At 44.4% G+C, this 13126-nt stretch overlaps 1 protein-coding gene across 1 annotated transcript in view; it reads left to right on the top strand.

Annotated features, from left to right (window-relative positions):
• LOC116518589 (pulmonary surfactant-associated protein D-like) overlaps positions 1-12469 on the top strand; it is a 43196-nt gene extending 30727 nt beyond the window's left edge. The window contains 7 exon segments of the mRNA XM_032232093.1: positions 1194-1310; positions 2561-2668; positions 5232-5348; positions 7617-7733; positions 8881-8964; positions 11998-12344; positions 12346-12469. Of these exon segments, the coding sequence (XP_032087984.1) occupies positions 1194-1310; positions 2561-2668; positions 5232-5348; positions 7617-7733; positions 8881-8964; positions 11998-12344; positions 12346-12372 (917 nt within the window). The 3' untranslated portion in view covers positions 12373-12469.
• The last annotated feature ends 657 nt before the right edge of the window (positions 12470-13126 follow it).

A 13126-nucleotide genomic window follows, 5' to 3' on the forward strand; every position in this document is an offset into this window, starting at 1 on the left:
AAAGTGTAAGACAACCACTTTTCTATTCTGGGGAACTTTCTTAAATTCCTAAATAGGTGAAAGTGATTCAGGAAGTAATTTGAGAAGATATTTCTGGCAGGGTTTTGAACTTCACTTCATATAATTTCTCTCATGGCTTAAAAACACTAAGCCTCCCCAGAACAAGTGTCTTTAATGCCTATTATGATTATTTGTTGTTTGGGAATTATTGGAACTGAAGTCCAACAAGCTTGTGGGAAAAAGCCAAGGCAATTGTGATTTTCAGCTGATGAAGGAAGGTGGACAGGAGGACCCTGTGTCCTTCAGAAGTCAACTTTCAGAGCTGCTTCTCAGATATTCGTTGTTAGTTGCAAAGTGACGTCCGACCCATCACGACACCATGGACAACGTTCCTCCAGGCCTTACTGTCCTCTACTATCCCCCAGAGTCCATTTAAATTCATACTGATTGCTTCAGTAACTCCCTCCAGCCACCTCATTCTCTGTCATCCCTTTCTTCTTTTGCCCTCAATCTTTCTCAGCATGAGGCTCTTCTCCAGTGAGTCCTTCTTCTCATTAGGTGGTCAAAGTATTTGCGTTGCATCTTCAAAATGTGGCCTTCTAAAGAGCAGTCAGGGTTGATCTCCTCTAGGACTGACTCTCAGATATTACCTTGACTAATTTAGCATAAATTGGGAACTAAACTTTTATTTAAATGAGGTTTAAATCAGATTAAGGTATACCTAAGGCATCTATTAGTATTGGTATTATTTTGCCTCAAGTGATTCTATTTCTGTTTGCAGGCCTGTGCATTTTATTATCTTCTTCAGTTCTTTCTTCTGCTATCTTCAGGTACTGCCACTTCCGCCTTCCAGACTATGCTCAAGACCACTGTAACTGAGTCCATCAACCTTTCTGCTGACCTTCCTCTTCTTCTCTTTTTTTACATCTTTCAAGCATAAGAGCCTTCTCTCCAGAGAGCTGGGCCTTTGCATCATGCGTCCAAAGTAGGATAATTGAGCTTGATTCTTGGTGTCTCTAGTCAGAATCCTGGGTTGATTAGAGATGTGGGGCAAATTGGATTTGATAGATAGGTTTATTCTGTATGGGGCTAACTGCTGTACCTTTTTTGTGGGCTAGATAGACTTGTATGCACTTTTCCCAGAAGCCCTCAATACCATTCTGTTAATAATCCTTGCTTTAACTTGTTTTAAGGATTGCAAGGTCCCAAAGGAAGCCTTGGTCCTCCAGGGAAGATGGGGCCAGCTGGACCAGCAGGACAAAAAGGGGCTCAAGGAAATACTGGAGCAAAAGGAGATCTTGGACAAATAGGTAAGATTTATGGCCACGTTTATGGTTTCCAGTTTTTCCAGAGTGGCACTCAGAGCTGGTCTTCAGGCAGTAATAGAAATTTTGAGTAATTCAGAGAACTAGGCTGGCCCCGCCCCCGCTGCCTCCCAACTTCCCAGGTGATCTTCTTTTGTTGCCCTGCACAGGACAACAGAGCTGGAAAGCAGGTTAGTGGGGTGGGGAGGGAATGGGGATTTTACAATATCCTTCCCTTGCCAAGCCCATAAAGCCACACCCACAGAGCCACACCATGCCCACATAGCCATGACCACAGAACCAGTAGTAAAAAAAATTGAATCCCACCACTGAGCAGCATCAATTACACGTCCAATTTTACAAACTTTATTTTTGCCACATTTGAATCCAATCTTCCCTCTGGATTTTGCTTCTCAGAAGCCCTCTGGGAAGGTCCCCAATTGTAATCACGTGACCACAGAATGCTGCACCCAAAATCATGATTACGTGATTGTGTGGATGGTACAACGGTTTTACCTTCAAGAACAGATCCTACATCCCTTTTATGGGTGCCATTCTAACTTACATTTCTAACTTACTGCATCTCTGCATGGTTTGCCGATTGCACAGTGGCGGATAGGACAATGCTCCAGAGGGTCAACGTCATTGCCCAGAGGATCATATGTTGCCCTCTCCCCTCTTTGGAAGAGCTTTATAGCTCCCGCTGCCTTTAGAAAGTTCAAAACTTTCTTAAAGATCCATCTCATCCTAGGCACTTTTTTTTAAACTATTACCATCTGGCAGGCGGTACAGGATAATAAAAACAAAGTCAAAGAGGCTGAAAAACAGCTTCTATCCCAGCTTCTATCCCACATTGAATTCTACAGTGTAGTGCAATATCAGGTTTTCAATTTCAATTATATAGAAAGTAAAATTGTAATGTACACTGAAGACGGCATTTAATTTCATTGCACCATGTGCAATGACAATAAAGTAAACTAAACTAAACTAAATTTGCATCATCGTTAAACAAATGATTGTATATTGAGGACTACCTCTGCTGTCACGTACCCATTGAGATGTCTCATCAAGGCTTCCTGACAGCTAGCTGACCTCATTGCTCAAGGAAATGTTCTGGTCTGCATCGCCAACACTGTATTTTCTGTAATCTTACAGACTCAAGATGTCTCAATTCTACACCCCGAAGTTCCTGGTTGAAGACAACAGATCATTGTTCTCCTCTCTCTTTTCTGACATAGTTTATTTCATTTGAACAGGCCCACGGGGGATTCAGGGTTTGCCTGGCTCTGCTGGAAATGTGGGCCCTTCGGGACCAAAAGGTAACATTGGCCCACAAGGTGAGAAAGGGGTCAAAGGAGAAATAGGTAAGTTTGTTTTTAAGAGAGATGACTCTGTAGGAAGAAAAATTCCTAGGTCCAGGTCCAAGCCAGGAATAAAATGGAGGCTGCGTGCAAAGAAAGGTTCCCTTTATGGGTGAACGGAACCACTGGGGTTTGTGGATCTGGGGCAGCTGACAAATTAGCTGGATGAGTGCCATGATTTTTATACTGGTCCTTAAATGCTGCTTGGGTGATGTGTGTGTGTGTGTGTGTGTGTATGCGTGCATGCAATGTCTGAAATGCCCTCAAGAGATTGTGCAAGGTAGTAAGCTCTGTGTCTTTTGCTAAATAGTAGTGTGCTAATCCTGTTATGTCCTAAAGCAGTGATGCCTAATTTTTTTGTCGTCGTGTGCTGAAAGCGTGCGCGACAATGCGTGCGCACACCCGCATGCATATTGCAATGCATGTGTGACACCCACACTAGTGGCCCCATCATGCATGCACAAATGACCCCCTGCTCCCTCTTCCCCCCCAACGCATGCATCTGTGACCCCCCCGCACCCCTTTTGGGCCAAGTAAGACTTCCTGCATCTTCCTGGGACCAAAAACAGCCAAGGGGGGGCACGCCACACACACCGCCCCATTTTGGGGCCTAATAGGCCTCCTTGCAGCCTCCTGGGACCAAAAACAGGCCAAGGTGGTGGACGCCACACATCCCTGTGCTCCCCTCCCCCCTGCGCATGTGCATGGGCCCCCTCTGATCCCCCACACATGCACACCTCTCCCACATGCGCCCAACCCCCCCATGCATGCACGGCAGAGATCCGAAAATCAGCTGGCTGGTGGGAGGCATGGGAGCATGCGCAGTGGAGAGGAGTTGGGATGACAGCACGTGTGCCTATAGAGAGGGCTCTGGGTTCCATAGGTTTGCTGCCACAGTCCTAGAGGGTCATGTCCTTGTCTTAGAATTTGGATGGCGGAGAATGTAAATTTTAATCCCATCCCTGGAAGTGAAAGTCTTTTGTTTTCTGAATAGGTTGGCCCAATGTTTCTTAATGGACACAAGATATCTGCTGGGGCTATTAGGAAAGACTGAGTTTTCTTTCTGTTTTACGAGCATGTTTCTCAATTTCTCCTTTGGGGAAATAGCAATAACACTTAAACTTATAAATCACTTCACAGTGCCTTTACAGCCCCTTTAAGCAGTTTACAGAGTCAGCCTAATGCCCCCAACAATCTGGGTCTTCCTTTTACCCACCTCAGAAGGATGGAAGGCTGAGTCAACCTTGAGCCTGGTGAGATTCGAACTGTCAAAATGCAGACAGCCGGCAGTCAGAAAGAAGTAGCCTGCAGTACTACACTCTAACCACTGCACCACTGAGGCTCGTGAAATATAATATTCTCCCTCTTTTAATACTCCTCGAAATATTTCATTCTTCTAGGAGGGAGGTAATTCCCCCAATTCCCTCTATTTATGCTCTTGGAATTGGATTAAAAAATAATATTGAAGAATAGCGTAACAGGCATGTTCAATGGATCGATGCGGCTGTATTCTTTTAGACCTCAATTAAGAGATCATTTGCAGTCCATTTGTAATGTCCCAAAGGGATCTCCTGTTCAACCATCACATCTTTTCAACTAAAAAGATCAGTGAGTTCATCCAAGCTACTGAGCAAGGTCAAAGCAGCTTTCCAAATTCTGCCTTCAAACCCTTTTAGGGAGATAACAAGGTGGTTTAAAATGGGATAGAATGGTAAATAAGATATGTGGCCCAATTTTTTTTTTTAGAACTATACTTTCTCTCCTATGCAGCTACAGCTATTGGATCCTAAGTCTAGATTTGACCGTTTGCATGTGCTTATAGTTGTTATAAATAATTCGTAAACAAAGAGAGAACTAGATCTAACATCCAATAATCTGGAGGCACATAAAACACTAAGAAAATGGAAGATTTATGGGTGGCAGCCCGCTTCCACATCAGATGCAAGAAATCTCACATTTTCTATTTTCGATGGTTCTGATTGGTTTTGTTCCAATGCCACGACGAATCTGGTGGCCATGAATTTAGAAGCATCAGATCAGGGGTGGACTTCAAAAATTTTAGCAAGGGGTTCTCTGCCCTGTTGCTGGGTAGGCACAGCCATGGTGGGCATGGCCTAGTTGGCCTCCTGCACCATGGCAGGGGAGGCCCCGGGAGGGCAAAAATGGCCTCCCCAGGCTCCGGAAGTCCTCTGGAGGCTGGTAACGGGCCCATTTCCAGCCTTCCCAAACTTCCAGTAGGCCCATTTTTTGCCCTCCCTGAGCCTCCACATGCACCCCGCACTTCCCTACATCCAAAATGGGCAGTGTGGGAACTCCTGGGAGGGACAGTGAAGGGTGGTGAACTGCACAGAAATTGAGGTAGAGGTTCTCCCAAACCCCTGCATCAGATTAATTTTTATGCAAAAATGGATTAGATGAGGAGGCAATCTGCTCTATTCTTTTATTGTGCATTTAACAAAGCAGAACTGCAAACCAGAAATGACATTCCTGTTTGTGGGTCGTTATTTTTGCAATGCGCCTGTCTCATTATGAATGTCATTTCCCTCTATCTTCAATATCACTGTAGGTCTCAAAGGAGCCCTTGGCCCTGCAGGGCCCCAAGGCAAAATAGGTGGCCCTGGACCAGCTGGGGCCAAAGGATCAGTGGGTGAAAAGGGAGCAAAAGGAGACATGGGTGTCAAAGGTAAGTCAAGAGTTTTGTCACATTGTGCTCGGTTGAATTTCAAGCATGGCTTTGGTTTTTGTTGGAGGGTCCTTGTGTTGATCTGATTGGCAAATAGGTTGTTTATCCTGCTCTCAGCTTGTGGCAGTGACAGGAGACAAGGGAGGAGAGAGCTTTGAAATGTAGACAAGTGAAAGAATGAAAAAGGAGGGGTAATTTTAGAAAGAGCAAACAGGGGCCGGAAACAAAGTCTTACAAAACATTTTCCATTCTTGCAAAACCAGAAAAAGAGAAGTAGATGTTCAAGAAAGAAAGAAGAAGAAGAAAGAAAGATAAGAAGAAAGAAAGAAAGAAAGAAAAGAAAGAAAGAAGAAAGAAAGAAAGAAAAAGAAAGAAAGAAGAAAGAAAAAAGAAAGGAGGAGAGGGAAGAAAGAAAGAAAGGAAAAAAAAAAAAAAAAAAAAAAAAAGGAGGGAGGGAGGGAGGGAAAGAAAGAAAGATGAAAATAGGGGAATGTATTTTCTCTGGCATAATTGCCCCAACTCTACCCCAAATTAAGGTATTCCAGATTGTAAAAAGGGATGGTTGTTGTGTTTTTTAACCAAGAACTGGGCAGGGAATAACCCAAATACCCAGTAATTCTCACCTAGATTTCTTGACAAGATTCTAGAAGCACTTGCCCTTGGCTTCTTCTCCCTGTCCCAAACTCTCTAGCTTGCAAACTGGTCTTCCTTCATGGTTTTCCACCCAACTCCTAAACATGTCTAGGACCAGTAGTAGTTGATCAGCCTCCCCTCCAAAAAATCCAACATCTTTTGTTTCCCTCTCCCAATCACCTGCAATTTTGAAGACCAGATCTGGAAGCTCAAAGCAGTAACAATGCTTGAGGGTCTCCTCCAGGAGTGGGATTCAGCCAGTTCGGACCAGTTTGGGACAAACCTGATGTTAATGTTACATCTGGTTCGCTAAATCAGTAGTTGCAAGGACTGGCTGGCCCCACTCATCCCACCCCTCCCAGGAGTCTCCATGTGCCCTGTTTTGAATGCCAGATAAGTGCAGTGATCAAGCAGAGACTCAGGGAGGGCAAAAAACTGGCCTCCTGGAAGTTCCAGAAGACTGGAAATGGGCCTGTTTCTGGCCTCCAGAGGGCCTCTGGAGCCTAAGGGAGGGCCGTTTTTGCCCTACTGGAGGCTCATGGAGAGCCTCCGGAGCCTGGGGACAACTGGTTGCTAAAAAATTAAATTCCACCCCTGGTCTCCTCCTATATGGAGTTTGTCCCATAATCAGTTTTGCTGTGAGATACAGATGCTGGAGAACCATTAGCCTTGTGACCCTAATCCTATAGCCTGGGAAATAAGCTCTCAACTAAGAATGAGACTGGCTTTGGTCCCTTCTCTTTGCTCTTTTTTCTGGTTGGTAGCCACCCGCTTGTGGTTATTATTATTATTAAGCAAATTGACCAAGTTAAGTGGAACCATCAAAAGTCCATTAATTGAATTCCATCTAATTTGGCAAATGAATTCTAAGAAGTCGAGAAGCTACATAGATGTCAGCCATGTTATTCATCAGGAGCTGAGCCTGATATTGAAGAGACTTTATTTTCAAGTTGTAGCAGATGGCAGCTCCTAACCAACATTGGCTGATCTTCAAAAGCTCAGCAGTCAGGGCCAGTTGGCAGTTGGGTGGCATCCAACCAGGAAATCCCTAGACAGGAGGCTGAATTGAGAAGTTGGACACCATCCCAGGAGGTGGCAGTGAGAGCCTATATTAATATCTTTGCTGAGAAAGGTACAATAGGAATTGAGTGAAACTCAAAGAAGATTTAGTCTAAAGACAGTTAGGTTTCCATCCCACTCATGTGTGTTCTTTAAAGGTAAAGGTTCCCCTCGCACATATGTGCTAGTCGTTCCTGACTCTAGGGGGCGGTGCTCATCTCCATTTCAAAACTGAAGAGCCAGCGCTGTCCGAAGACGTATCCATGGTCATGTGGCCGGCATGACTAAACACTGAAGGCACACGGAATGCTGTTACCTTCCCCACCAAAGGTGGTTCCTATTTTTCTACTTGCATTTTTACATGCTTTCAAACTGCTAGGTGGGCAGAAATTGGGACAAGTAACAGGAGCTCACTCCATTACATGGTGCTAAGAATTCGAACCGCTGAACTGACGAACTTTCTGATTCACAAACTTGGCAACTGAGCCACTGAGCCACCTTTTCATGTGTTCTTTACAAATATCTGAAAATGTTTACTAACTTTAAATGACTTGCTGGTCTGATCTCTTACAACAGGAACGCAAGGACCACCAGGTCCCCAAGGGCCAGCGGGAAAACCTGGTTCTACTGGAGCCAAAGGAGATAGGGGTGCCATGGGTGAAAGGGGGATAAAGGGTGATAGTGGTCTCTCAGGTGAGTGAGATGAATGTTGCTTCCTTGTTAAACTTTCATTTAACAACCTTTAGTTTAGAAGAACATTTTGAGTCAGTCCTTTTCATGTCATTGTGACAACCTTTCGGTGTCCTTTTTAGCAGAGGATGTGGTTAATATTTGAGATCAATCTGTTTGATGTTTCCATCAACCTATTGGTAAAGGGATGGTGGGATCCACCTATATTTTCAGCAAGGAAAAGGCACATGAGAAAAGAAGTGATAGTTCGGATTCATCAACCGCTATCAGGCAGAAAGGTTCAGGTCAGGGGTGAAATCAACTTACCTTCGCTACCGGTTCGCAAATGTGAACCTCCACGAATGTGTAGGACCTTCCATGCATGCACAGTGCATCAAAATGGGACGTGATGACATCTGGGTGGGTGGGCGAAGCCTGCTACTGAATGCACCTGCAAAGGTTAGTAGAATAGCGAGGGGGGACACTGCTGTGCAATGCGATTTAGATTAGCTAGAAAGCAGGAAATCCAATGATTATAGCTAATATAAATCGCATATCACAGCTGATCGTCAGAAATACCATTTCACCTGAACCGGTAACCTGTTTCCACGAAAATAAGACCTCCCCAGATAATAAGCCCAGTCAGGCTTTTGAGCACATGGACTCTCCTAAAAATATTGCAACACAGCAGCAGTCATCAGGTGACATACTCGCTGCCTCCTGCACCTCAAACATAATAAGACCTCCCAAAAAAATAAGGCCAAGTGCTTATTTGGGGGGGTCAAAAGAAAATAAGGCCCTGTCTTATTTTCGGGAAAACACAGTAGCATTTTTTTTCACTACTGGTTTGGGTGAACCAGTAGCATTTCACCCCTGGTTCAGTTCCATATGTTAAATTGAAGTTCAAAAAAGATTTATCACTCTGTATGCACAACCATCTAGCCAACTAACATTTAAAGGTAAATTGGCATCAGCTAAGGATCAGTGGAATTAATAGGCATTGGACTTGGATTGTTTCTGGCAATGTAATGACTCTTAGCTGATGATGCATTTACCTCCACCTCCCAGTTCTGCCTGCTCTTCTCCTACATCGGTTTTGTGCCAGTGTCTTCTGATTCAGGATGCTATAGTCCAATATCTCACAGATTGTGATCATCTTGTTCTCTCTTAGAGGTCAATCTTTTGAAGACTAAAGTTAGCACCCTGGAAGGACAGCTGAAAGCTCTACAGGCCAGCTTTGCCAAGTATCAAAAAGGTAAAAACAATGTGCAGAACACACAAATCGCTCTGGATGAGTTTGATCTCTTAGCAAAGAGTTGATGGATTAGAAGAACTAAGGCATATCTGCAGGTGTGATGCAGCAGCACCCTTATGCCCCAAACTATGGTAGAAAGCTTGACAGCAGGTGTTAATAGTTGGGAAGGTGCGCCTGCCCCATATTTGCAAATTATTCCTGAGTTGAAGATGCTCAACTACTTTAAGCATTGGGGTTGTGTCAAAGAAATGCTTTGTTTTAAAGAAAGTTCATGAGAAGCTTCCCTGTTGTTTCATGAAGCAAGGGTGTCCTTCAAGACAGTCTCTTGCATTTTCAGTAACAAGCCACCATGATGTAAAAAAGATTTTGAGACTCTGGAAAGAGTGCAGAGAAGAGCAACAAAGATGATTAGGGGACTGGAGGCTAAAACATATAAAGAACGGTTGCAGGAATTGGGTATCTCTAGTTTAATGAAAAGAAGGATTAGGCAAGATTCTCCAAAGCACCTGAGGGTAGGACAAGAAGCAATGGGTGGAAACTCGTCAAGGAGAGAAGCAACCTAGCAAGCCGAGGTGGCGCAGTGGTTAGGGTGCAGTACTGCAGGCCACTTCAGCTGACTATTATCTGCAGTTCAGCGGTTCTAATCTCGCCGGCTCAAGGTTGACTCAGCCTTCCATCCTTCCGAGGTGGGTGAAATGAGGACCCAGACTGTGGGGGCAATATGCTGACTCTGTAAACCGCTTAGAGAGGGCTGAAAGCCCTATGAAGCGGTATATAATTCTAACTGCTATTACTAACTTAGAACTAAGGAGAAATTTCCTGACAGTTAGCACAATTAATCCATGGAACAATTTATCTCCAGTGACTGCTCCAACACTGGAAGTTTTTAAGGAGATGTTGGATAACCATTTGTCTGAAGTGGTGTAGTGTTTCTTGCCTACAGACAAGAAAGGGGGGTTGGACTAGAAGACCTCCAAGGTCCCTTCCAACTCTGTTATTCTATATAGGTGTGGAAGGGTAGAAGAGGTAGTGCAAAACAACACAACAAGGAGAATTGCATTATTTCCAAGGCACAACCAGGTTTTTTACACTTAGTCCTATCAGTGCAGGTATGAATTATTGCATATATACATATCCTACTGTACAACACAGTGGACAGGATGAATTTGCAAGGGGACTGTAAAGTTGCTTTCTGGGAAAACAATCCTCATATTTATAAAGATTTACAAAAATAGAGTACAAAAATAACTAGTTTTATTTATTTATATTTCGGACTTATTAACTGCTCCCTCAGATTTTATTTTATTTTTTAAATAAAATAACCCTGCAATTTTGCTATGGTTTGGACCAGTGGTGGGATTCAAAAATGTGAGCAACTGGCTTTCTGGACCAGGATAGGGAAGCATTTTCGCCCTCCCCAGGCTCCAGAGGCTTTCCCTGAGCCTCCTGGAGGTCTAAAATGTCCTCCCCCGTGGGCTCCAGAGGCCCTCTGGAAGCCGGAAATGGGCCCATTTCTGGACTTCCGGAAGGCCCGTATTTCACCCCCTCAAAGCTCTGGAGGCTTTCCCCAAGCCTCCTGGAGGGTTAAAATGGCCTCCCACCAGGCTCTGGAGGCCCTCCAGAGGCCGGAAACAGGCCTATTTCTGGACTTTCAGGAGATCCATTTTTCACCCTCCCAGAACCTCCACGTGGGCCCTGCGCTTGCCTGGCATGATGAATGGGCCACGTAGAGACTCCTGGGAGGGGCGGGGTGGGGTCTGGGTGGGCAGGGCCAGCCAGTCCTTGGAACAACCAGTTTGCATGCATGAACCAGTGCAAACTCGCTGAATCCCACTTCTGGTTTAGACCTATCTCCCGTACTTGCCACTTGTTTAATTTTAAGTTGGTTTTAATGTTAATATTTATTATTTTAATGTATTCTCTGGTTGCTTTTACTTGTTGTAAGCCACTTAGAAGCAACTCTACTAAATAGGGAGAGCATATACATATAATAGCTATGGGCCCATTGTATTGCTGGACAAACCACTGGATATTTCACAAGGCTAGGATGATTGGAAAAATAACATATTGCTAACGGAAGTATTTTAAGAGCCAATTATCTTTTCCTATGGCAAGTTGACCTCACGTCATTTTGTGTTATGGTCCGCCGGCAGCCAGCAGAGCTCACAGCAGAGTCAGACAGTGAGGAGGTTGAGGAGGAACATGGGCCAGTCCTGAGGGCTGAGGAAAACTCAGACAAGGGCTCTGCATCAGAGGCAGAGAGGGAGTTAAACAGCAGTGAGGCAGAAGAATAGCTGGAGCCTGTTTCCAGTGTGCTCATGCGCAGAGCTTCCAGAAGACAAGAACAGCTAAGAAATCAGGTTTGACTTAAGAATATAGCCATAACTTGGGGGTGGTTGGCCCCTCCCAGAGGAAACAAAAGAGGAACGAATGGGGAGTTGGAATGAAGAATTTGTTCATTCGATCCAGAAAATTCTGTTTGTGATTATAAGAGACTCTGTGCCAAGTTTTGCTTTGCCTTGTGTTTGGAAACTAGTTATCTTGCAGAGCTCCAAATGAGATAAGATGCGTGTGGATAAACATTCCTCTGAAAGACTGTTTCCTAAAGCCTTGCTGACTGTGAATGAAAAGAATTCACAGTCATGTAAATAAAAGAGGTTTTGTCAGAACCCAAACTTTGCTTCTTGCTTTCTAAGGAAGCTTGGGTCAAAACAATGTGCATCAGTGTAACCATGAGCCGAGGTGACGCAGTGGTTAGAGTGCAGTACTGCAGTCACTTCAGCTGATTGCTAGCTGCAGTTCGGCAGTTCAAATGTCACCGGCTCAAGGTTGACTCAGCCTTCCATCCTTCCGAGGTGGGTAAAATGAGGACCCAGACTGTGGGGGCGATATGCTGACTCTGAAAACCGCTTAGAGAGGGCTGAAAGCCCTATGAAGCGGTATATAAGTCTAACTGCTATTGCTATTGCTATTTACTACACTATGGCTGATGTTGATGCTGACTTAAGAATGCACCTTTTTTTTTCATTCTAGTTGCCATGTTCCCAGGCGGGCGCATAGTTGGCAGCAAAGTATTCAAAGCCAATGGCTACGAAGGCAACTTTGATGACTTGAGGCAAAGGTGCATGCAAGCCGGAGGCCAGCTCGCAGCCCCGAGAAACGCCGCGGAGAACGATGCTGTCCAAAAGATTGTGTTGCTCTATAACAAATCGGCCTTCCTTGGCATAACTGACTTAAAGACCGAAGGGTCGTTTAAGTACCTGAATGGTCAGCCCCTCACTTACGCCAACTGGCTTCCTGGGGAGCCCAACAATCAGGGCAACGAGAATTGTGTTGAACTTTTTTCGAATGGAAAATGGAATGACAAATCCTGTGGGGAAAAAACGGCTCCTGGTCTGCGAATTTTAGACTCATCCGTCACACAGCATTTCGATCCAGGGAGGCTGCAAAGTTTTAGTACCACGTTTCCTTCTTATCTATAGGCGTTAGAGAAATCATGACTTAGCTAATCCTCCCTAAATTCTACTGAGGGGAGGGAACTGTTGATTTCATGTATGCAATTAAAATAACTTTACTACCAGCAAGGCCAGTTCCCAGGTATACTTCCCACCTGATGAAGTATATAATTGAGCTTCCTAATATCTTATAGGTGAAATAATTCAGGGGAGGCTCACTGTCACAGAGGGATACAGTGAAAGATCAAATGAGGTACTAATACTACTCTAGAAAGCCTTAGTAAGACCACACCTAAAAAACTGCATTCAGTTTAGATCACCACATATAAAAAAGAGGTTGGGACTCAAGAAAGAATGCAGAGAAGAGCAACAAAGGATGACTGGGGAAGGCTAAAACAGATGATGAACCGTTATAGCAACTGGGCATGGCTAGTGTAGTGAAGAGAAGGATCAGGAGAGACATGATAACAGTCCTCCAATATTTTGAGGGGCTGTCACAGAGAGAAGGGGGTCAAGCTATTTTCCAAAGCATGAATAATGGGCGGAAACTGATCAAGGAGTGAGATTCAACCAAGAAATAAGGAGTAATTTTCTGACAGTGAGAACAATCAACTGATAGAACAGCCTTCAGAAGTTGTGGAAGCTTCATCACTGGAGGCTTTCAAGAAGAGACTGAACTGCCATCTGTCAAAAATGATGCAGGGTCT

The sequence above is a fragment of the Thamnophis elegans genome, chromosome 15 (genome assembly GCF_009769535.1).
Source record: "Thamnophis elegans isolate rThaEle1 chromosome 15, rThaEle1.pri, whole genome shotgun sequence".
NCBI lineage: Eukaryota > Metazoa > Chordata > Lepidosauria > Squamata > Colubridae > Thamnophis > Thamnophis elegans.